General features: G+C 45.0%; 1 protein-coding gene across 2 annotated transcripts; it reads left to right on the top strand.

Moving 5' to 3' along the window:
- LOC123052141 (MADS-box transcription factor 18) lies at positions 1–24,682 on the top strand. 2 transcript variants are annotated; one of them, XM_044475245.1, is made up of 8 exons: positions 1–382; positions 22,111–22,192; positions 22,367–22,431; positions 22,517–22,616; positions 22,723–22,764; positions 23,028–23,066; positions 23,143–23,338; positions 24,157–24,682. In XM_044475245.1, exons 1-8 carry the CDS (start codon positions 198–200, stop codon positions 24,321–24,323), a joined length of 876 nt encoding a protein of 291 aa, XP_044331180.1. In that variant the 5' UTR covers positions 1–197; the 3' UTR covers positions 24,324–24,682. The 2 variants fall into 2 exon arrangements, with proteins under 2 accessions (XP_044331180.1, XP_044331181.1); XM_044475246.1 differs by having other exon boundaries at positions 8–382; positions 23,143–23,318.
- Positions 24,683–24,768: the final 86 nt, after the last annotated feature.

Genomic DNA, 24,768 nt, shown 5'->3' with positions numbered 1-24,768 from the left:
GTTTCGCAATACCACCCCTCGCCCCGCATCTAAACCGCCCCCCCTCGCCCTCCCATTCCCTGCGAGCTCTACACAGCATCACACCGCATTTCTCATTCTTCCTCCCCACGTCGCCGTAGCAGCTAGCTAGCCGGGAGGGAGGCGCCGCCGCCGCCGAGTGAGGGAGCCGGGGGAGGCGGGTTGGAGGCAGGGCGGAGATGGGGCGCGGGCCGGTGCAGCTGCGGCGGATCGAGAACAAGATAAACCGGCAGGTGACCTTCTCCAAGCGCCGCAGCGGGCTGCTCAAGAAGGCACACGAGATCTCCGTGCTCTGCGACGCCGAGGTCGCGCTCATCGTCTTCTCCACCAAGGGGAAGCTATACGAGTACTCCAGCCAGGACAGGTTATATCACGCGCGCCCAGCTACCCTTCCTTCCTGACCCATTCCGCTCCTTCCTACGAGCTCTATTTGAAGATTTTGGAACCAGACGATTTGATTGGGGCTGCTTTGTATTCATTCCACGAGTAGCTGCCTCGTTCGATAGTTCCGGTGGGGAAATTTGGTTGCGGGAGAGAGTTGCTCGGCGCGTGCGTGGTTATTATTTCGTGCTATTCTTTGTGGGTTCTGCTCGGATGGGTGATCTAGTTCTCCTTGTTTGGATCGTAGAATCGATTGTTGTTCAATTGACCAGTATCTCAGAGTTACTCGTACTCGATTGCCAGTACTATTAATTAACGTACGTACTGTCTACAGGTTCTACCATGTGATTATGCGTACTCTAATGTACTTGATCGATTACTCTATAAGTTATAGCATCTATTGCGCGAATGGTACTTCAGTAACCCTTATTCATTTTTAGGACCAATAAAGGTGATTTTTCTGATGAAATCTGTTCCAAAAACTAAGTCCAGTTATTCTCATGAAATAGTGGTGAGGAGGACTTGCACATCAGATGTATAAGTTTCCTAAATGGACTAAAGTTTGCTATTCAATGATGCTGATGCTAATGTTTCACTATCATGTTAATTGCATATATACTAGAATATATATGAAACTAGCTGCTTGCTTACTGTAGAAGCAATTTAATAGGAAAGCAAAGCCTACACATATCCCTTCTCATCCCCTCTGCATCTGTCCGTCAGATATTAGCCAGCTTTACCCAATGGTTTTTGTCAGTTCTAACTGGCGTGCATGGCCATCAGCTTATTTGAGAGATGTTTCGGTTTTTTATCAGTATTCTTTATCCATACGAACACTGAGATTATGTCGTTGAAATTTTGATCTTAGTGTTGGATTAGTTTAAGTTCCAAGGAGAACAATCGTTACACAAAACCTGAAACTGGCCAATTGAACGTACATGTTTTGTTTGAGATTTTTGGACTTAAACAGTTTGGACATCTTTATATTTTATGAGTTAGATAAATGTTTGCCCCTCGAAAATGTCCGCGCCCGCCCTCTGTTCTTTGCCTAAAAAAGATATACATGGCGGGGTAACCCAAATATATAGTTTTCAACGTTTTTACTCACAGTTGAAAATACCTGCATATACTATTCTAAGGCCTAAACATATAATATTTGTGGTATATCATTTCATAGTTAGACAGACCACAAAATCACTTGTGTGTATAGTGTATACTATCTTTTTTATTTACTGATTACTTGTTCCGCGGGAGTATATGCCGCTTAGTTACGAATATCCATTTCGGCTCCCGAGCTCATCTGATCTCCGTGAATAGTAAAATCGAAACAAATAGTACAAAAATAAAAAACGGATTTTTTTTTGCATGGAGAAGATTTAGCGCGTGAGGTCCGTGCCAAATTTCAGCGCATTTGGACATCCGAGCAGCTCTCAGAAAAAAAATCGGTTCCGAATAGTAAACTTTTTCACATACCCCAATTTTGTATTTTTTTTTCTGAGAGCTGCTCAGATGTCCAAATGAGCTGAAATTTGACAAGGACCTAACGCACTAAAACTTCTTCCATGCAAAAAAAATAGAATTTTTTGAAATTTTCTAATATTTATTTTGATTTTACTGTTCATGCACGGGAGCAGGTGAGCTCGGGAGCCATTTAGTTGCTCTCACTTACTTAAGGTTGTAGTTTCGAAGCTAGGGTAGTGCAACCTTCTGGCAAGAATGTTAGGCTATACTCGTATGGGGCACTTCATAACTTCTATTCACTTGTTTTGCATTTATGAACCGTGCTTTGCACAAATTTCTGCTTAACAATCATTTCAAACTTCACTGCAAAATAAAAAACAATCATTTCAAACTACATTGCCAGTACTATGGTGAGCTTGAGGTACCCTCCAGCACTCCTTTGTTCATTCATGAACTAATTTTTTTCATTTGAATGAACTAAGGAATAGGAGTGTACCCTAGCTAAAGGCTAACCATTTGCACTCCTTGTACAAAATGGTTGGTCTTAGCTAGCTAGTTGTATGAACAAAGCAATGCCCAACTTTATGTTAATCAAATTTACTAGTGCATAAAAAGTCATTCCTAATGGTGCATAGAAAGAGACTCGTGGGCTAGTTTTAATCCTCACATTACGTTTAGATGTTTTTTTACACAATTGATTACCAGGCTAAATTCCTGCTATTGTCATGTTAGCAGCGAACAGTTACCATGATAAAAGTGTATGGCTGCTAGTTAATAATTTATATGTTTTTAGATTAGGTTTTACGATGTTATGCAGAAGTAGAGAGTGACAAGTTCCACCAACAAAAAAAATAGCATATCGTCATAGAAGTATTATCACGGAAGTCTTACATGTATGGAGATGGATGGAGAATAGTGTTCAATAACCTGTAAAAAGTGGCCATTGCTTAAATTTTTTAAGTAATAAAGCGCCCCTTTTCGAAAACAAAGTGGCCATAACCTACCAATAACTTAGCTAGTAAGTGAGTATTAACCTGGCAACTACTTGTGTGCAAAGAAGTTGTCAAAATATATCAACATGAGATCTACTTGGGAAGTGAATATTTTTTTCCAACATACGTCGTCACCATGACTTCACCAACTACACAGCTCCGCCATAATCATCGTCGTATCCTTGTCAAGGAGTAATTGAGGCCAGCAAGAGCAGGTTGTCCATCAAGTCGTCGTTGCAGGGTTGTCGCGATAGCATAGGAGTTCCTGTCTTGGGTGTACTACATGTAGAATCTAACATCTGGTGGAAGATGGCTTCTCTCTGCTTGCTCATCTCCTTCCCTTTAGTGGAATCGTGCGTGGTGGCAGCCAATGCATGTATGTGTTAGATCTAGGAGAGCGTGGCGCCACCGCATCCATGCAAGGTGACCCATGCCGCTAGTTGGTGGCGAACGATGCCTCGCTACTATAACATCAGATTCCACGTACATTGCAAAACTCTTCATCACATGTCGAACTTTGGCCAGTCACTACTGGCTTGTTGTATATGTGAAATGGATATCGCACAACGTTCCCGTACGTGTGCGTTGTGCCACCACGCCGCAAACATGTGGCATCGAAGAGCCGTTCTCATAGCAAACGAGCACCGTTATATCACCATGTGCATCGAGGACCTTAGTGCACACACAACTCTGCTTAATCGTGTGTTGTGTAGAGCAGATTGGACACACCCTAATTTGCACCGCGTTCAGTATAAAAAGACACATAATTTTACCAAAAAGTCTTTTGCCCCGCTTTATATATAAAGCAATGATCAATAGCACCTGATACAAACGCACGCTCCCACAACACACACACAAGGCAGGATACATAGGCGGTGAGCGCAGCAACACAATCCCTAGCACTACAAGAGCAGCCGGGGGCTTCCACCGTGAACACGCCACCGCGAAGAAGTGAAGCCGCATATGACGAACCGTGGGCTCCAAGGCAGCACCTTTAGGAAGGATATGGCACCGGAGCGCTGCCACCACCCGATCTAAGGATCATAGTTTCCCCTGGAGCAACACGACAGGCAATAAGAGCTGCGACGACGCTTTCAAGAAGGGAGCGAGCTTCGCCGCCACCGGTCCATCCGAAGGTAGAGCAGGTTTTCGCCCCGGCCAACACTCACCGCCACCGAACGCCACACCTCGGCTACCACGCCACCCACACGGCTGTGGCAACCGGGCAACACCGAGGCACGGGCTCTGCCCATGAGCATCGCGCCACCACCACCAGGGCCGCCGCCCCGGTATCCAAGACCTTGACACCAAGTCACCCGGGACCCTTCGCTACCCCAGCCGAAGTTACGAGCGGAAAGGAACCGCCTCTCGCACCCCTGGTCGACACCCAACGTCGAGACCCAATAGGTCGGCCGACCACAGCTGGCCTCCATCGAACCGTCCTGCAGCATCGGGCGTGATACGAGCGCAATCCTCCTGCCGGGTGTGAGACGGGCTGGTCTTGCAGCCGGACGCGCGGCGAGCTCGGTCCTGCGGTACTGGACGCGAGACGAGCGATGTACCGCAGCTGGGAGAAGGCCAGCCCTCCAACAAGAGTAGCGACCAGACGATGAGGAGAGAGGTCGAAGGCCGACACAGGTCGCCTACAGACAAGCCGACACCAGAACGATCCGGCTGTCGCCGCACCCGACCCGCCACCACCACATTACCTGTGCCTCCGCGCCCTGGCCAGATCCGCCCGGAGCCCCGCCACCCGCACGGGAGCAGCTCGGACACTGGCCGCACCACCACCACCTCCACAGGGTCGCCAACCACCACCGCCAAGTTCGACCATCACAGCGCCGCGAACACGTCCCGAGATCACCGGACCCCACGAGCGGAGCTGGGGGAGGTGAGGAGGAAGCAGCACCGGCGGACCATGAGGATATGGGTGAAGAGCGCCGGAGCAGGGGCCGGCCGAGACCCGACGCTGCGGGCAGGGGAAGGCGCCCGTGACGCCAAACACCCCCGCGCAGGGGGAAACCGCCCCGCCGCCGCCAACGCCACGCGGCCTTCGGCCACCGGTGCCCTCGGCTGCGGCGAGGGAGGGGGAGCCGGGGCGAGGGACCGGGGTGGCGGCGCTGGGGTTGCCTCCCGAGGGCGTGTGCGGGAGCGCCTCGGGAGGGGAGGGGGAGCAGTTGATGGAGAAAGTCCTGTGTATGCTTCTCAGAGCTTGTTCAAAGAAACATGATTTTCATACATCACATAGCTCACATCAGTTCATCACAATGAACATATAATATAACTAACATACTTTTAACATCCATATATATCTCTACTTTTAATGGGGATTCCGTAATCGTTTCGTTTGTTTCGTCTTCGCCTCCTTCCAAAACCACGTCTTGCGTTAACTCAACCAAAACAAATCAAATCTTACCAAAACCTCAACTAAATCAAAAAAAAAATCTTGTCTTCCCTTGCCCATACCCAAATCAAATCAAAGCTTACTAAACCCCAATTAAATCAAAACTTTTTTGCCTTCCTCTACCCATACTCAAATCAAATGAAATCTTACCAAAATCTAGAACATGATTGGTGTAAGATATATGTGTAACATGATTGGTGTTGAACCACTTGAATATGTATGCCCCATTGGAACGCATGGGCAACTAGCTAGTTCTAGATACTATCTATCATAATAGAGAGTATGTATGCATATTATGTATTGGGTAGTATATATTCGACCATTTACATGGTATGTACCATACTTTTAGCATACTCATTTTACATACCAATATTAATGTATTTTAAAAATATACTAAACACATAGGCTTAGTTGCAATTTTTCGTGTATTTCCCCAGATGATAGTGTATGAGATGATGGTGTGACTACACTCGGTTGTAGGACGTGCTTAAGTTTACATCCAGCATAATATATCTGTATCATGAAGTGTAGATTACAACGTAGTAAGGGGAAAATATTAAGTCGCTTCTTTCTTCTTACGCCGTTGTCTTTGCACTTTGGAAGGATGAGGTGCAGACATAGAGTGAGGAACATGCTGGCCGACCATAAGCTCCACTACCCCCTGTCTCTATGCTTCTTTGTCTCTCGCTACAGAGGAAGATACTACACCTGTGTGTGCACAAAAAGCCTAATCAAAATACACAATAATGAGAACATATAGGTTGGCATAAATATAATTGAACGGAAAATAAGTGTATAACAAGTTTTAGAGGATTAGATAGCATCTGAACTAAACAAATAGGTCGGGGAAACGAAACAAATCTTACTTGGTCACGTCCAGGCTCAGTATGTTGCAAAAGCCATTGCATGAAACATCATATTGTAACCAAATCTGGTTGTATAGTGTAAGTGAAATAAGTGACATGTCTTAAAAACAATTCAGGTTAGCAATGTGAGAAGGGAAGTGACAAGAGAACAGAACTCAGACTTATGGCTAATGATTTGTTCGGGAAATGGGTGCTGGAAGAAGGGAGAGATAAACATTTAGTTAACAGATGAGATGATAGGAAAGAAGTGACGATAAGAAGATAAAAAAGTAGTAGGATATATACTTAAAAATTTAACGTAGACAAAGAAGACCGGGGAATACCCTCTCGTGTCTACTACACTAATGCAGACAAAACAACATAACATCTTATCTCAATTAGTTGAATTCAACTACTAACCATAACAAATGAAATTATGGCATTAGAATTAGCAATAATAAAACAATAGCAACTTATATTAATTAGTTGTTTAACAGTAGCAAAACAACAGAACATTATCTTAATTAGTTGAAAATAGCATGTAGTATCGTCTTACTTATAGCATAACATCTATGTTATAAATTAAAGTACTAGTAGTGGCTGTTAGGAATAAGCAACTTGTATTCCCATGAGGCCATAGGCCGATATATATACATGTACAGGTGTGGAACATACGCAGGAAACCCCTTATACAACGGGATAAATACAAAGGGGTACATGACTTATATTATAACTCTAACACCCCCCTCAAACTCACGGTGGATGAACAACACTGAGTTTGGAGAGATAAAAGCCATGTTGTGCTCTAGTCTGGGCCTTCGTCAGGAAATCCGCCAACTGTAACTCGGAAGGCACATACTGAAGAGCAATAATCTGATCCTGCACACCAGCGCGCCCATAGAAAGCATCAACACCAATATGCTTGGTGAGCTCATGCTTCACAGGATCGCGCGCAATGCTAATAGCACCTGTACTGTCAGATAAGAGCAGAGTCGGTGTAGTGACAGAAACACCAAAATCCTGAAGTAACCACCGTAACCAAGTCACCTCTGCCGTCAAAAGAGCCATGGCTTGCAACTCAGCCTCAGCACTCGAACGGGAAACTGCAATCTGTTTCTTCGTCTTCCAGGCAATGAGAGAACCGCCAAGAAAAACACAGTAAGCAGAAAGTGAACGGCGATCAGAAGGATCACTAGCCCACGTAGCATCCGAATAGGCCTGAAGCTGTAAAGAACTGGAGCTAGGAAAGAATAGACGGTGAGAGATCGTGCCCCGAAGATATCGGAGAACACGAAGGAGATGACTATAGTGAACCGATGTGGGAGCAGAGACAAACTGACTCAGAATATGAACCGGATAAGAGATGTCCGGACGAGTGACAGCTAGATAGACAAGACTGCCAACGAGATGACGATAACGCGTCGGGTCAGGGAGAGGATCACCATCAGTAGCACGGAGGTGAACATTGAGCTCCATAGGAGTCTCAACAATGCGCTCGTCAGTAAGAGCAGCACGAGCAAGAAGATCCTGGATATACTTTTCCTGGGATATAAAAAAGCCATCAGAGGTAGAAGAGACTTCAATCCCAAGAAAGTAGCGAAGAGGTCCAAGATCAGACATAAGAAACTGCTCACTAAGACGGGCCTTTACAAAGGCAATATACTCGGGGTCATCCCCAGTGATGATCATGTCATCAACATAGAGAAGAAGAAGAGTCCGACCACGAGGAGAAAGGTGAATAAACAATGCTGGATCATGAGCACTTGCTGAAAAACCAGCAGTAGTGACCACAGAGGCAAAACGCTCAAACCAGGCGCGAGGGGCTTGCTTAAGGCCATAGAGAGAGCGACGAAGACGACATACCATGCCATCAGGAACAGAATACCCAGGTGGTGGCTGCATGTACACCTCCTCACGCAGCTCACCATTAAGAAAGGCATTCTTAACATCAAGCTGAGATATAGACCAGTGGCGTGCAGAGGCAACGGCAAGAAGTGTACGAACAGTGGTCATATGGGCCACAGGAGCAAAAGTCTCGTCATAATCACGACCATGCTCCTGCTGAAAACCACGAGCCACAAGACGAGCTTTGTGACGCTCAAGAGAACCATCGGAGCGAGTCTTAACCTTGTAGACCCACTTACAAGTGATGGGACGGACTCCGGGAGGAAGAGAAACAAGATCCCAGGTACCAGTGCGTTCAAGAGCAGCAATCTCCTCTGCCATCGCAAACTGCCATTCAGGATGAACAACAGCCTGACGATAAGAAGTCGGCTCAAGAACAGCAGCACCAGCGGTGGGAAATCCAAAGCGATCAACAGGCGGACGAGGACGAGAACGCAAGCCATAAGTAGGCTGAGAGGAAGAGGACGACTCATCCAATGAGGCATCCACAGGTCGTGAACGACGAGTGTAATGCTGAGGAAAAGATGGAACAATAGAAGGAGGAATCGCCAAGGTAGAATCGGGGGGTGGCGACGAAGAAGTCACCGGAGATGAAGGTGTAGAATCCGGTGACATGCTAGGCGAGGAGACCGGAGAAGATGGTGGCTGCAAATCGACTAGAGGTGGAGAAGCAGAGGGAGTGGAACGAATAGGCACAGGCGCGACGGGGGTGATAGGTGAGTCAGGAAAAGTGAGGAAAGAGATATCCTCCACTGAAAAAATCGAGGAAGATGGGCGTGGGTAGAAGGACGAGACTCATCAAAAGTCACGTCTCGAGAGATACGCATCCGACGACCGATAGGATCCCAACAACGATAGCCCTTATGCTCATCACTGTAGCCTAAGAAGACACACTCAACAGACTGAGCGGTCAGTTTGGTGCGTTCGCGAGGGGCAAGAAGAACATAGCAAACACAACCAAACAAGCGAAGCATCGAATAATCGGGAGAACGATCAAAAAGACGCTCGAAAGGAACACCACCCTGTAGAGCAGCGGAAGGCTGTATATTGATAAGATAGGTGGAGGTGGAGACGGCCTCAGCCCAAAAATGAGGCGGGAGAGAGGCAGCAATCATCAATGCACGAGCCGTCTCAAGAAGATGTCGATGCTTTCGCTCAGCCACACCATTCTGAGCATGAGCACCAGGACAAGAGAATTGAGAGAGAGTTCCTTGCTCAGCAAGAACACCACGCAACATCTTAGAGATATACTCGCCAGCGGAGTCAGCACGAAAAACACGAATGGGTGAAGAGAACTGAGTATGAACCATGGCAGCAAAACACTTATAAATAGACAACACCTCACTACGAGAAGTCATGAAATAAAGCCATGTGTAACGAGAGAAATCATCTATGAAAATAATATAGTATTTATGACCACCTTTCGAAGCGAAAGGAGCCGGACCCCATACATCAGAATGGACTAAATCGAAAGGACGCTTAGACACTGACTCACTGTGTGAATATGGTAACTGAATCTGTTTGCCAAGACGACAACCCTGACACTCTAAAGAGACATCACCTGAGACAGACCCCAGAAGACCTCGACGAACTAAAGACGACAACCGAGAACCACAGAGATGACCAAGTCGATGATGCCACTGCTTGAAGGAACCAGTAACGGAGGCGACAGAAGCGGAGGAACTGGCGATGGTGGTGGCAGCGGAAGGAACATGAAGCCAGTCCAACTCCCAAAGACCCTGAGAATCACGGCGGCGAGGGCCAGCCCCAGCCAGAGTGTGCGTGCGACGGTCCTGGACAGAACAAGAGTCAACGTCAAGGATGACACGACAACCAGAATCAGTAAGTTGACCAGCAGAAAACAGATTCATGGTAAGTCGAGGAACATGAGCAACATCAGGAACAGAATAAGGAGTGGAAAGATTGCCTCTACTAGCAACAGAAAGTGGAGTACCATCAGCAGTGAAGACATGAACAGGAGAATCCAGCGATCGAAGAGAGGACAAAGTGGAAGAATGAGAAGACATATGAAAAGAAGCTCCAGAGTCCAGAACCCATGGGGATGTACCTGACTGTGTAGAGGGCGGTTGCTCAGTGCGGGAAGCATCAGTCACAGAACCAGCAGTACCCGTCGAGGAAGAACCTGAAGCCGCGAGCAGACGCTTAAGTCTCAGAATATCCTGCTCAGCCAAAGCAATGGCTGAAGCTGTCGAGGGAGATGACGAAGTCCCGGAGGATGATGATCGCGCCTTGCGCAGGTGTTTCCGCTTTGTGTAGCAGTGGGACTCAATATGACCATCATTGTTGCAGTAACCACAATGTGGACGGGGGCGACCTGAGCCTCCAGAAGGAGTGGGCAAGAGCGGCGGAGCACTCGAGCGAGAATGGGTCGGTGCAGCAGGTGGAGTGGAAGAAGCCCGAGTAGCGAGCACAGAGGGAACCTCCAGCAAACCAGCACCACGTAAGCGAGTCTCCTCAGCACGAATCTCTGAAAGCGCCTCCATGAGAGAAATACGGCCACGAGCAAACAACTGAGCACGCCGGGGCTCAAACTCCTTACGGAGCCGAGACAGGAACTCGTAGACGCGATGAAACTCCAAATTGGCCTGGACAGCCTGGCAACAGGGGCAAGTACGACAACCAGCACTGCGGAGAGAATCAAGCTGGCGCCAGATAGCAGAACTCTGTGCATAGAAGTCATCAACAGTAGAGTCACCCTGCTGAAGAGCATGCTCCTGACGAACCACAGAAAGGTATAAGGCATCACCAGAGGGCTCATAGCGCTGACGAAGACAGGTCCACATCTGAAAGACAGTAGGAAGACCCAGAAACTCAGAAGCAAACTGAGGCAGAACACTAGCAGTGAGAACAGCTGCAGCACGAGCATCATCATCAAGCCACTGGGTGTAAACAGACAAAGCACCATGATACGTCTGAAGAGCCTCCTCATAAGCCAAAACCCTCTCATCATAAGCACGATCAGCAGCCTCATTAGCAAGCTTAGCCGCATCCTTGGCGGCCTGATTAGCGTCCGTAGGAAGAACCAGTGGAGTCGGCGGAGTAGGGGCCACCGGAGGAACCGGACGTGGCGGACAGCAGACCTCGCCAGAAAGAACACCCCAGAGATGGATGCCACGCATGTGAATGCGCATGAAGCCAGCGAACTCGGTGTAGTTAGTACCATCGAAGATCACCGGACAGCGAGGGACAGCAACATAGTCCGATGCAGCAGACATTTTTTTTTAGGTTATTTTTTTCACAGAAGGCAGACGACGAGCGGGCGGCTTCGATCCGAGCTCGAGCAGAAGTTGGGCAAGAAGCGGGCGGGCGGGCAGCTTCGATTCCGGGGCTTCGCGTCGAGCAGAGAGGAGGACCAGCAGCGGGACCGGACGTGTGGAACCGGCGGCGGAGAGAGAAGCAGTCGCGGCGCCACGGGAGGAACGACCCGATGCCAATGGAGTGAAGGACGCGACAGCAGCCTGAGGAGTCGGCAACGGGAGGCGGCGATGTGAACTCCGGCAGGGCTTCCGAGATCCAATCTGGACGGCAGCAAAGGTGAGCCGGACGGGGCGGCAGTCAGCAGGGCAGCGACGACGTGGGGAACAGGGAGCAGCTGGAAGGAAGACACGGCAGCCGGAGGCAGCCGGAAAGAAAATTCTATCAGGAGATGAGGACGAGTTGCGGCGTCCGAGAAGACCTAAACCTAGGCTCTAATACCATGTTAGGAATAAGCAACTTGTATTCCCATGAGGCTATAGGCCGATATATATACATGTACAGGTGTGGAACATATGCAGGAAACCCCTTATACAACGGGATAAATACAAAGGGGTACATGACTTATATTATAACTCTAACAGTGGCATCTTATCTTATAGAAATTATGTACCATCTTATGTTATAAAATTAAATTACAATTTAGTATGTATTGGTTGAATTTACCTACTAACAAAATTAAATTACTAATAGTAGCATCTTTTCTTATAGTAAAATTATAATAGCAAAATCATTGCACAATTAACAATATAAAAAAGTACCATATAGTGATTAAACTTTCTTTTAAAAATACCGAGTACAACATAGACACACCTAGACATGCATAACACTTTGACAAGAGCAACTTATCTGTAAACATAGTCCAAGGGACGGCGCAAATATATAGTACAATAGACTTGGGTTACAAGGAAGGGCATCTAGACTATATATTGACACCTAGATCAATACTAATACTCTTTAACAACCACCACCACCATCACACAGTGCCTATAGAAGATCAAAGTCCGAAGCTTCAAGATTGACGAAGTCAACATAGGCAGCTCGCTATTAAGGGGAACACAATGGCATATAGTGATCTAATTTTTAAGTATCGAGAAAACAAAGTTACTGATCACAATCAGCGACCCGAAGGCCAGTTCACATTCAAGATCCTTGACACGATGGCCAGAACCATACAAGGTGATCCCTCGGGAGACTCCGAGAGGTTGCTCGGGATCTGGGTCGTCGTGGTGGCTAAAGTAGAAATGGCCATCATCAGCTTTTGCTTCAAGATTAATGAAGTGGCTATAGACAGGAACACAACGGCATGTAGTGATGGAATTTAACTACTAACAAAACTAAGTTACCGACGATCAATGGCTCGGGTTCCGGTTCACATTCAAGATCATTGCCATGATGGCCAGAACCATACAAGGTCATAGATTGGGGATCTCTGAGAGGTGGCTTGGGATCAGGGTCTTCATGGTGGCTCTGGTAGAAATGGCCAACTTCATGCTCCACTCCACCTGCAGTTGAAAGCCCGTGTGCTTCGACATTGCAAACGGGTTTGCCGCCCCACTCTTGAATCAACCCATGATTGGACAGGGGCTCCCCCGTTGCTAGTGCCAGCCTTGTCTCATCCTCTCCCCATAAGCGACCTCTTCCACTCCGATAACAGAGGTGAGACTACCTTCCCACCCATGAATCGTCTTGCAATAAAAGCATACCTACTCCCACGTCGGTGCTAGCATCACCATCTTCTTATCCTCCCGAGCAGACACCGGCCCCGCCCTCCTCTATCCCTTGTGCCCGCGTTGGCCCCATGCCCTTCTTGCCCCCCCTTGGACAGGATCCGATGATGCCCAAAAGGGAGATGGGGGAGGCGATGATGGGCACCACAATTGGATTAGTGCATTTGGTGCGCCTCCCCACCGAGATCTGGTGACGCACGGCTGGGAGGTGGCCACCGCCACCGTCTTGTTCAGATAAGGAGAGGATGTGATAGGGCTAGGATCAATAAACGGTGCTTGGCTTATAATTGTATAACGCCCAAGCACATTGCACACGACTGTAGTACCTCTCGGATCTTGGTGACAAAGGGAGGTGCCACCGCATTGTGATTGTCACATGTACTGGAGCTTGGATAGGCTAAGAGAGGGAAGGGAGAGGAAGACGAAGAGACCAACGTGGGAGAAAAATAAAGTTCATAGTTTGTTGTGATGGGTTGCCACCTTAAAAACCGTTTTGGATGAGCATTTGGACATGTAGGACTCTATTTTGTTGAAATATATCACCCAACTTTCTCCACTAGTTTGGACTTTGGATGAACTGGTTGGTGCATGAACTCAATATTGTATTAGAGCCAAGAGGTCTCAAGTTCAAGACCCGAACAATGTACTATTAAATGAAATAGTTGTAACCTACATAGATCCGACGTCTAAGGCCTGGAGTAGCTCAGATGTGAGAAGGGGGGGTGTTGAAATATATTGCCCAACCTTCTTCATCAGTTCAGACTTTAGAACGAACTCATTGGTGCATGAATTCAATAAATCTATTTACTAGTGAATGTAAGACTCTGAAATAACATACACTTAATGATAGACTTTTAGGACACCTCATGGAGTCTACTATGTACTAAGAGCATCTCTACCCCTTCTCCTAAAACATAACTCCCTAAACCACCTGCCCAAACTTAACTTCTGCAACTTTGAGGGCTTAAACTCGGTTGCAGCAAGTCCTTTCCATAAACTTAACTCTCTATACTTTTTCTTTGCTATTTCTTCTATGCCTTTGCATGCATATATCCTGTTTGAACTATATTTTCACAACATATTAATTCGTACCTTGATATTTCAAATGCTCACAATTCAATAAGAACACAAATTCACTGTCATCATATTTAAAAACTCCAAATTCAAACACAATATAGGGTCTAAATGAAGAAAATATTCCAAATAAAACATGATGAAAGCATAATAATAAGAACTATGAAGTTCCCACAAGTGGTCCACAAGATCACCTCTGAGATGGTCATGAGCTTCTCGCCTCTCCATCATGTGATGCTCTCTGAGGAATCTTTGGATTATGCTGGCTTGATATATTCCAGATGGACTAGTAGCCCATTGTAATCGTAGTCAAAGTTTCTTGGTTGACCTCCCTCATCTGTAATGATCATGTTGTTGAATACCACACATGTTGTCATGATCTTCCACATTATCTTTAGGTCTCAATACTCAACAGGGTCACAAACAATAGCAAAGCAATCCTGCAACCCACCAAAAGCTCTCTCAACATCCTTTCTCATGGCTTATTTGGCACATTGCAATGTGAGATATCGTGTTGTCTTTATCGCTCTTAATTATCCTCACAAGTGTGATCCCTTGAGGGTAGATGCCATCTGCAAGGTTGTAATGGTGGCCATTAACAACATAGTTACAAGGCGGAGCTTGGCCGGCAACAAGCCTCGTGTATAGAGATCTCTCTAGGACATTGAGGTCACTATGTGAGCTAGGCACTCCAAAGTATGAATGCCAAATCCATAGATCCTCTAATACAACTGCTTTGAGCATGATGGTTGAATCACGGCAATACCCTCTGAACTGCCCATGCCATGTAGCAGGACAATTCTTCCATGTCCAATCATGCAACCAATGGACTCAAGCATCTCTGTCCACCCTCTTGCTTGACCCGTAGCCAGAAGCCTCACATTGTCTTCATCAGTGGGTGCCCTCCTAAGATATCATCACAACTTTTGATATCCCTTCATATTCTCGAGGATGGTATCTTCTCCAATGTGAATCTACTCATCAACGAGGTCAATTGCCACTCCATATGCAAGCACTCGAACTATTGAGATACACTTTCATCAAAGGACTTGCACTGGTTACTCCAACTGCATTACTTCTCAGTGTGAACCAGTGATCATCCTCCTCCATAGCTCTTGCAATGTGCACGAAGATCTTTGTGCATTCGTAATTGTTGCCCTAAATGATTTGTTGGATACACGGGGGATTGTTCACAAATTAATCCTGAAAACTTTGGGCATCTACCTGCGATAGATGCGATGGTGGCCGAGAAGCACATTTCTCGTTCCTCTCTTCCACTCAAATGATCACGGGCAATGCCATCTCAAAATCATCATCCTCTTCTTCCTCGGATGACGGGATGCTGAAAAAACCCTTCCAATCGCAAGATGAACTTTTGACCTCTCCATTGACCTACGTGGAGGTGCCAGAGCCCACGATGGCAGGTGTAGGCCACGTGGGGAAGGAGACGAAGCAGCACAAAGGTTGTGGAGGAGCAACTCCACCTTGCTGCTACAATGTGTGCAACACAAGTGTTGAAGGAACAACTTCAACGTGTTGTGCTAGATATTGCTCTAGAGGCGAATGTAGGCCAAAAGGGCAGCAAGAGTTCAATCCAGAACTCCTAGGGCACAAGATCTACTCCAAGATCTTAGATAAGAACAACAAGTTCTATTATAGGCAGTGGGTACATAGACTGGGTACAAAGTAGAGGTGAGGACCTCTATTTATAGGGCTTTGAGAAACCTTCACATACTTCAACTTATAGCTGGAATACTCTAGAAACATTATTAAGTTTCACCATTCTACTCATAGCTACTCACAACTAGAAGACTCTAGAAAACAGTAGGTAGGATAGAGTAGAAAAGAAAAAAAAATACTACACTAGAGTGGATGTATCTAGAAGTAGCCAAACAGATCTGGCATGTGTTTTCTTTCTTCTTCTTTTTCTCGCATCTATTGTTCCTCATCATTCGCCCTCGAGTTATCGTCATAGAGCGCTTCTTCTGGGTGGTAGAGAGGCAAGTCCGCAACATTGAAAGTGTTGGATATGCCCATGTCGCTTGGAAGATCTATCACATAAGCATTATCATTTATCTTCCTCACGATAGACAAAGGCCCATACCTTCGTTGCCTAAGCTTCCCCTTAACACCTAAAGGCAATCTCTCTTTTAGGAGGTAGACCATCACCTTGTCACCAACTTGGAATGATTTTGGCCTCCTTTTGCAATCATCAAGTTGTTTATATTTCTGATTTTGTGCTTCCAAAGCACCACGAATCTCTTCAAATAACTCAGTATAATTATCAGCAAAGGACAATGCTGATTTTGAGTTTCCCTTTGATGGTAGCTTCACCAGGTCCACCACATGTGTTGGAATTTTAGTGTAGAAAATGGAAAAAGGACTCCTTCCTATGGATCTATGCTTGGAGTTATTGTAGGAGAACTCTGCAAGAGATAAAGCCATATCCCAATGTCCCTTTCTTTCTCCACAAATGCAACGGATTAGATTACCCAAAAACGTGTTCACCACTTCTGTTTGCCCATCTGTTTGTGGATGAGCAGCGCTAGAAATTTTTAGTTCAGTGTTGAATTGCGTCCACAAAGTGAGCCAAAATGCAGCAAGAGACTTGCTATCACGGTCTGAGACGATGGACCTTGGAACTCCATGAAGTCTGACCACTTCTCGAAAGAATAGGTTTGCCACATGATGAGCATCCATTGTCTTGTGGCATGGGATGAAATGAGCCATCTTAGAGAATCTATCCACGACCACAAACATGGCATCACTTCCTCATCTAGTTCTTGGCAAGCCCAAGACGAAGTCCATAGAGATGTCCTCCCATGGAGCAACAGGAACAGGCAAAGGCATGTTTAACCCCGTGTTCTGGACTTGGCCTTTGCAGGTTTGACATATAGGGCATCACTGGACAAACTTTCCAGCATCTCTCTTGAGTTGTGGCCAAAAGTAGCGAGCTTCCAGGTTAGCGATAGTCTTGTCCCGTCCAACATGGAGATCACTTGAATGGAGTTCTCTAATTAGTTTGTCAGGCGGAGAACTCCTTGGGATGCACACACGATCATTTTTTAAGAGATAGCCATCCTGCACCAAATAGTCATCACCTAATGGTTGGCCACTGATGTGCTTTACCCAAACATGGCCAAAGTCCTCATCATTCTCATACAACTCCTTTATTTGATCCATGCCTGGAAGTTCAGCCTCAAACGAAGTCAGGAGGCATGCACGACGACTCAAAGCATCGGCCACTCGGTTAGTTGTTCCAGACTTATGCACGATGAGATAGTTAAACCTCTCCAGATATGCTGCCCACCTCGCTAGCATGTGGTCAACATGCTTTTGATTTCTAAAATACTTCAAGGATTGATGGTCACTATATACAATGAACTCTTTAGGCAGCAAATAAACTTCCCAAGTTTTCAAGGCTCTGAAAACGGCATACAATTCTTGCTGATAGGCGCTCCATTTCTATCTAGCTTCACTTAACTTCTCACTAAAGAAGGCAATGGGCTTCCTTTCTTGAGATAGAACAGCTCCAATGCCTACTCCACTTGCATCACGCTCCAACTCAAAAGTCTTGTTGAAACCAGGTAGCGCCAAGATAGGAGCTTGTGATAGTTTTTGTTTAATCTCACTGAAACTAGCTTCAGCTGCTTCTGTCCATTGGAACTTTCCTTTCTTCAAACACTCGGTAATTGGTGCCATGATAGTGCTGAAATTCTTCACAAATCGCTTATAGAAAGTTGCAAGGCCATGAAAACTTCTTATCTCAGAAATGGTCTTCGGAGTTGGCCATTCTTGGATTGCATCAACCTTAGAATCATCAACACGAATACCGTCAAATGTTATGACGAATCCTAGGAAAATAAGTTGTATATGCAGGAAAACACATTTGTTCAAGTTGACGTAGAGCTCATTTTCCCTTAGTACTTCTAGCACCTTCCGAATGTGATCAAAGTGTTCATCCTCATCCTTGCTATAGATCAAGTGTCATGGAAATAGACCACAACAAAGTGGGATAAGAAGGGTCGAAGGACTTGACTCATCAAGTGCTTAAAGGATCTTGGTGCATTTGAGAGTCCAAATGGCATGACTAGCCATCCAAACAACCCTTCTTTTGTCTTGAAGGCGGTTTTCCATTCATCCCCGGGTCTGATACGGATTTGATGATATCCACTTCTTAAATCTAGCTTTGTGAACTCTTTTGCTCCACTAAGCTGATCCAACATATCATCCAGATGGGGAATAGGGAATCTATACCTTACGGTGATCTTGTTAACAGCTCTACTGTCCGTACACATGCGCCAAGATCCATCTTTCTTGGGCGTGAGCAGGGCTGGTACACCACATGGGCTAATACTTTATCGAATGTGGCCCTTCTATAGCAATTCCTCTACTTTCTCCTTCAATATATCATGCTCTTTTGGGCTCATTCGATAGTTTGGAAGATTAGGAAGACTTGCTCCCGGAATTAAGTCGATTCTATGTTGAATCCCTCTCATCGGCGGTAGGCCTTGTGGCTCCCCAAGTATGTTATGAAATTTTGCTAATAAGCCACGTACCTTTGTTGGAATTTCAACAGTCGGGTGCTCTTCTCCTTTTACAATAAGTGCATCACACAAATCTGCCTCCTTCAAGTCTTCCATAAACTCATTAGAGGCGTGGGAGATAGTTAACATACTTTCCCCTCGTCCTTAGAGATATTACCTTTAGTTTTGTTTGGTAGAATAATGATCTCTTTCTTATTCCAAATGAAAGAGTAAGAATTTTCCTTGCCCTTGTGTGTAGTATCCACATCAAATTGCCATGGTCTCCCAAGAAGAACATGGTTGGCGTCCATATCAACCACGTCACACAACACATTTGAGCGATAATGCTTGCCCAAAGAAAGTGGCAGGTTGCATTGTTTGGTGATCCTCATATTCACTCCTTTCTTGATCCATCCAATAGTGTAGGGATTTGGATGATCATGGGTTTCAAGCTTTAAGTGGTTCACCAAATTCTGGGAGATAAGATTCTCGCAACTGCAACTATCAACCACTAATATGCATACCTTGCCATTCACCGTGCATTTGCTCTCAAATATTTTTTCCCGTTGTGTGTCGTCAGGTTGTGGTGTGGAACATAGGAGACGCTGAATCACACATACCACCTCTTCACCTTCTTCTTGACAAACCTCTTGTCCCTCTACATCTTCAGATTTTTATTCTTCCTCATCGTCTTCACCATCATGGATAGTTGTGTTCACAAATTTTCTTAGTGGGCAACCGCTGGATATGTGTCCCTCTTCACCACATTTATAGTATTTTGGGCCTTCATTAGACTTACCCTTGCCATTAGTTTGCTTCTGGATCGGTCGTTTTGTCTTTGGTGTACCGATCTTTTCTTCCACTCTATTAGGCTAACTCCTAGACGAGCCTTCGGCATGAGGATATGGAGGATATGGAGCCTTAGTTTCCTTTCTTGTCCTCACAAACCTCTCGGCCTTTAAGGCTAGAATTTGTGCTTGATCAATGGACCAGATTTGTTGCATCATTAATCGATCTTGAATAGCATCATTGATACCATTGATGTACCTAGCAACTTGTTGATCTTCAGTTTCGGCAAGGTTGCACCTCACTTGTAGCTTTAGAAACTCCTCTGTGTAATCTGAAATAGTCCTATTTCCTTGAGCACAATTTTGAAATTGGATAAATAGGATCTGGTCATAATCAGCAGACAAAAATCTCCCTTTCAAGAGAATTTTCATTTGCCGCCAAGTTCTCACACGAGGTTCTCCTCTCAGCCGGCGTTCTTCTTGAACGTGATGCCACCATGCACCGGCTCCTCCTTTTCGCTTGTATGCGACCAAAGGAACTCTACGATCTTCCGGAAGCTCCATGATCTCAATGAAAGTCTCCACTTCATATAACCAATCTAGGCACCCTTCAATATCAACATTTTCATTAAAAGTTGTGATCTCATCTTTCACCTTTTATGTATCTCTTGCATATGTATGGTTGGGTACTCTCCGATATGCGTAGAGATCTGGTTCTTCAAGGGCATCATCATATTCTTCACCTTCAGAATCTTCAACATAAACTGGCCTTCTTGAAGCACGTTGAACAGCGTGTTGTTGTGGCAGTCTTTGCTCCAAGATTATCTCTCCTTCTTTGATGAGCATATTCTTCTTCTTTAGATGAATCTCCTTCATTAGTAGCAGGGGTAACACCCTTTCTTATCATCTCAACCAGCTGGTCAAATCTCTGATTAAGATCTTCACGCAGCTCTTTGATTTGATGTTCTGCAGCATCCATCCTCTTCTCCAATTGCTCCATTGCTTGCTGCAGCTTGCTCTCGAAGAGGATAGCAAGAACTAGTATGGGTCAACGAGGCTCTGATGCTACCTGAAGCGGCACAAAGGTTGTGGAGGAGCAACTCCACCTTGCTGCTACAATGTGTACATCACAAGTGTTGAAGGAATAGCTTCAACGTGATGTGCTAGATATCGCTCTAGAGGCAAATGTAGGCTGATAGGGCAGAGTTCAATCCAGAACTCCTAGGGCACAAGATCTACTCCAAGATCTTAGATAAGAACAACAAGTTCTATTATATGTAGTGGGTACATAGTCCGGCTACAAAGTAGAGGTGAGGATCTCTATTTATAGAGCTTTCAGAAGCCTTCACATACTTCTACTTATAGCTGGAATACTCTAAAAATATTATTTAAGTTTCACCGTTCTACTCATAGCTACTCACAACTAGAAGACTCTAGAAAACAATAGGTAGGATAGAAAAGAAAAGAAAAGAAATACTACACTATAGTGGAAGTATCTAGAAGTAGCCAAACATATCTGGCATGTCTTTTCTTTCTTCTTTTTCTCTCATCTATTGTTCCTCATCAGACGTGGAAGCCGGGAGCGTGTCTGCGCGACTGTGGTGAGCTCCTAATCCTCTGACGGGTGCGTGGAGACAAGCCGAGGGTGCGTGGTGGCCGCAGGAGGGATGGAGCTCGGGTCGGGGTGAGGCGGGTGGCGGGACCTAGGGCCGCAGCAGGGCTTCCGGCGAGTAGGGAGAAGGCACAAGGAGAGTCGGCGGGGAGGTTGGAGGTGCCGCCTCGGAGGAGCTATGTGGCGGTGGTTGGCGGTTTAGCCTGCCAAAAACGTTTGGTTTGGAGAGGGTTTGAGGAGCTCGTGCTTCCTGGTCAAATTTGAGCAGTAAAGGGCTAGGTCGAGGAGTTAGGGTGCTCCCAATACTAATCTCTTAGCACGAGTTCATAGGTAGAATGCGGATGTGGCACACCAATTAAAGAAGAAAGAGAATGGGCTCTTAGCATGTTTCTGTACATAGTGTAATTAACGCTTTCATTCGGTGTGGCTCCTTTTCCTATGTTTCTCTCTTTCATTATTTCTACGACTAGGTCACACTATTAAAATGCACATATGATCCATAAACCAATTAAATACAACATCACTTAGAAACAATACTAAGTGACGATGCATTGAGGTGATTGTCTCTAAAGATTTATTACCACCTAGGATGACTAAAACTTTTGGGAGTTAAAGTTTTTGTATTAATGGCTAGATAGTGTTAGCTCCCAAGAGAGCAGTTTTTTGTGGGCGTTATAGAAATTTGGAGGAAGCAGGGCTAGAGATGCACTAAGTTGTCCGATTCTAAACAAACCTTTTGAATTTTCTCCTGTGCTATCCTTGGCTTTCTGTGCACACAGTGCATGTGATGATATGCATCAGGATGTGACACACAAGTTGCTTTACAACTATATTTAACAACAAGGTTTGCTCCAAAAACGAATACTATTGTATTTTGCTATACTTAAAAAATATGAGAAAATAGCCCTGATCAGTTTGTTTTTCACTCTCAAATAAGGAGCACATTAGGCCTGGTCATTTCAATAGTTTCAGTCACAGGACAGGATTATTACACTGTCGTAATTTTGGAGATAATGTATGAGTATTAGTTTGGTTCTAATATAAGACCTCAATTGCCTTTTTGTGCATGTACGGCCTTATTTGGGGACATTTATTCAGTAGCATGGATGTGATTCTTGAACGTTACCAACGTTACTCATTTGAAGAAAGAGCTGTACTGGATCCAAGTATTGGAAACCAGGTAAATAACATTCTTACATTTTTTGTCGATTGTTTTTGAGATAGCTAACCACTCATTCCAAGTGGTAACATTCTTACTTGTTGTGGAACTATTTATGCATGTTCATGCAGTGAATGTTCATCTAGCTAATTAAATTTACTTATTATATGTACTTCATATACTTTTTCTTTGTAGGCAAACTGGGGAGATGAATATGGAAGTTTGAAGATAAAACTCGATGCACTCCAGAAGAGTCAAAGGTATTGTATTTCTAGGAACATTCTCATTCTGGTTATATGATGGGTGCTAAGTGCTAACTGGCGTTTGGTCTATTTCAAACTCAAGGCAACTCTTGGGTGAACAATTGGACCCACTCACCACAAAAGAACTCCAACAGTTGGAACAACAGCTTGATAGTTCTTTGAAGCACATAAGGTCAAGAAAGGTGAACCAATTGTGTTGATGTTTTGCCATTGGTGTGCAGAGCTAGTTTTCATCTGCCAATTTTTAACTGAAATCTTATGAAATAGCATGACTTTTTCATTTTACAGAATCAACTTCTCTTTGAGTCTATATCTGAGCTTCAAAAGAAGGTATGTTACTCTCATTAAGTTTCCTGTGTGGTTTACCTACGTGTGTACAGTGACCACCAAGGAGTATTGTCGATATGATGCATTGGCCTCCCGCCTTTATAAACACACCGTCGTCTGAAACATTTGAACAAAGAACCACTTGAATTCGTCCATTTGTTTTCCCATGTTTTAATCATAGTTAAACATCTATTTCCTCATCATTTGTAGATATTAAGTAGACCTAGGTTAGCAAATATTTATAATCATTGTCTTATACTTTGCAGGAGAAGTCATTAAAAGATCAGAATGGCGTCCTGCAGAAGGTAAATTTTCTTGTTTACTGTAAGGTGACTAGCTGTGTAGGCCAGAGGCTAAAATCTTGTTTTTTATTTTTCATAGCACCTCGTAGAGACAGAAAAGGAGAAAAATAACGTTTTGTCAAATATTCATCACCAAGAGCAGTTGAATGGAGCAACAAATATTCATCACCAGGAGCAGCTGAATGGAGCAACAACAAGCTCACCGTCACCTACACCAGCGACAGCCCAAGATTCCATGGCGACTCCAAATATTGGGTACTTATGCTTTCACTTAGGTATGCAGATTTGAAATCTTTAGGGTACCCTCCAACCCTCCTTAGTTCAACTAAATGAACTAAAATTTCAGAATTTACAACACTTTTGAAATTTTAGTTCATTTGGTTGAATTAGGGAGGGCCACATGAGACCTTAAAGGATCCAAATTTGCATCCCTACTTCCACTGTATTTACATTTTTTCCTTGTTTACGTATCACTAAATAAAATAAGAATGTGCGTTGTTCTTCAGGCAAAGTATTTGGATGTCTTTCTTTAGAAACACTGATTACAACGTAGATGTACACATGCTCACATTCACACCACCACAGGCGCCTCGCTGTTGATGGAAACGTCGCCTCCCACTGAAAGAATAATCTGCATTAATGAGACACGAAAGCTCAAATATGAGATTTGATCCCTGGTGGGTTAATGGTACCACTGTCTTCCTAGAGGACTTGAGCAAAACATGCACTATGCATGAGCTATCTCCAATTTTAATTCATTTTTGTGAAATGGTTAAATCAAGGGCTGTTAGTTCATTGAGTTCAGTTCACACATAAGCGCATGCTGAAATCAAAAGCTAGATGCTAAACGTTTCTGGGAATAGCTCCGTAAGGAACAGTAAAACGCATGAGCAAAGCTTTGTTCCATTTTGCTAGATACTCCCTCCGTAAGTAGTGATCTAAACGCTCTTATATTTGTTTACAAAGGGAGTAATAAACCTGTCATGAAACCAAGGCTGGACAATGTATTTAACATAAGCGATTATTTACTAGCACTGTTCCTAGATGAAAAGCCAGTCTGTTTAAGCACGCTGCCATTTCTTACAAAATGCAGGCCATATCAATCTAGAGAATCAGGAGGGGGGAATCCAGAACCTCAGCCGTCTCCAGCACAAGCAAACAACAGCAATCTACCACCGTGGATGCTCTCCACCATCAGCAACAGATGAAGGCTGGCGACAGCCTCATATGACTCCACCTGAAGGCGAGAATGGCGCCTGACATGCGCCCACTATGGAAGCTAGCCGCCGGTGTGCAGTCCATCTCCGGCAATGGGTTCCGGTGTAGCCACCAAATAAGACCATGTGTCTTTGCTACAGGGTTTATGGGGTCTTCCTGTCTTAAGCTTTTCCTATACTATGAGATACAGCGTCTTGTTTCCACGTTTCGGTTCCATTTTTTTCTCCTATCGATGAGCACGATCTTGTGGTTGGAGTTTCGTGTGTAACCTTTAATGGAGTTGTGGTATGTTTTTACGTGTTGTGACGGTTTTTGTATTCCATCCGTTGTAAAAAAGCAAAAGGGCGCTGTCTTCTCTTTACATTGTTATTAAAAAAGAGTAGGGCACTGAACTTTTGGCAGATGCATGACCACGACTGAGTACTGACATTTCATTAAGTTTTAGCTTCTGTTGGAGATAAAATTTGCGCTGTATCTCTTGTGTTCA

Source organism: Triticum aestivum, chromosome 2D (genome assembly GCF_018294505.1).
Source record: "Triticum aestivum cultivar Chinese Spring chromosome 2D, IWGSC CS RefSeq v2.1, whole genome shotgun sequence".
Lineage (NCBI taxonomy): Eukaryota > Viridiplantae > Streptophyta > Magnoliopsida > Poales > Poaceae > Triticum > Triticum aestivum.
Note: the sequence above shows the minus strand (reverse complement) of the source record. Positions and strands in the feature narration are given on the sequence as shown.

What these genes read in the sequence shown, in the direction of transcription:
- LOC123052141 (XM_044475245.1), top strand. Translation starts at nt 198, where the DNA reads ATGGGGCGCGGGCCGGTGCAGCTGCGGCGGATCGAGAACAAGATAAAC. An exon ending in GCACTCCAGAAGAGTCAAAG is followed by an intron (nt 22,432 to 22,516) that starts GTATTGTATTTC and finishes TTCAAACTCAAG; the next exon opens with GCAACTCTTGGGTGAACAAT. An exon ending in GTACTTATGCTTTCACTTAG is followed by an intron (nt 23,339 to 24,156) that starts GTATGCAGATTT and finishes TACAAAATGCAG; the next exon opens with GCCATATCAATCTAGAGAAT.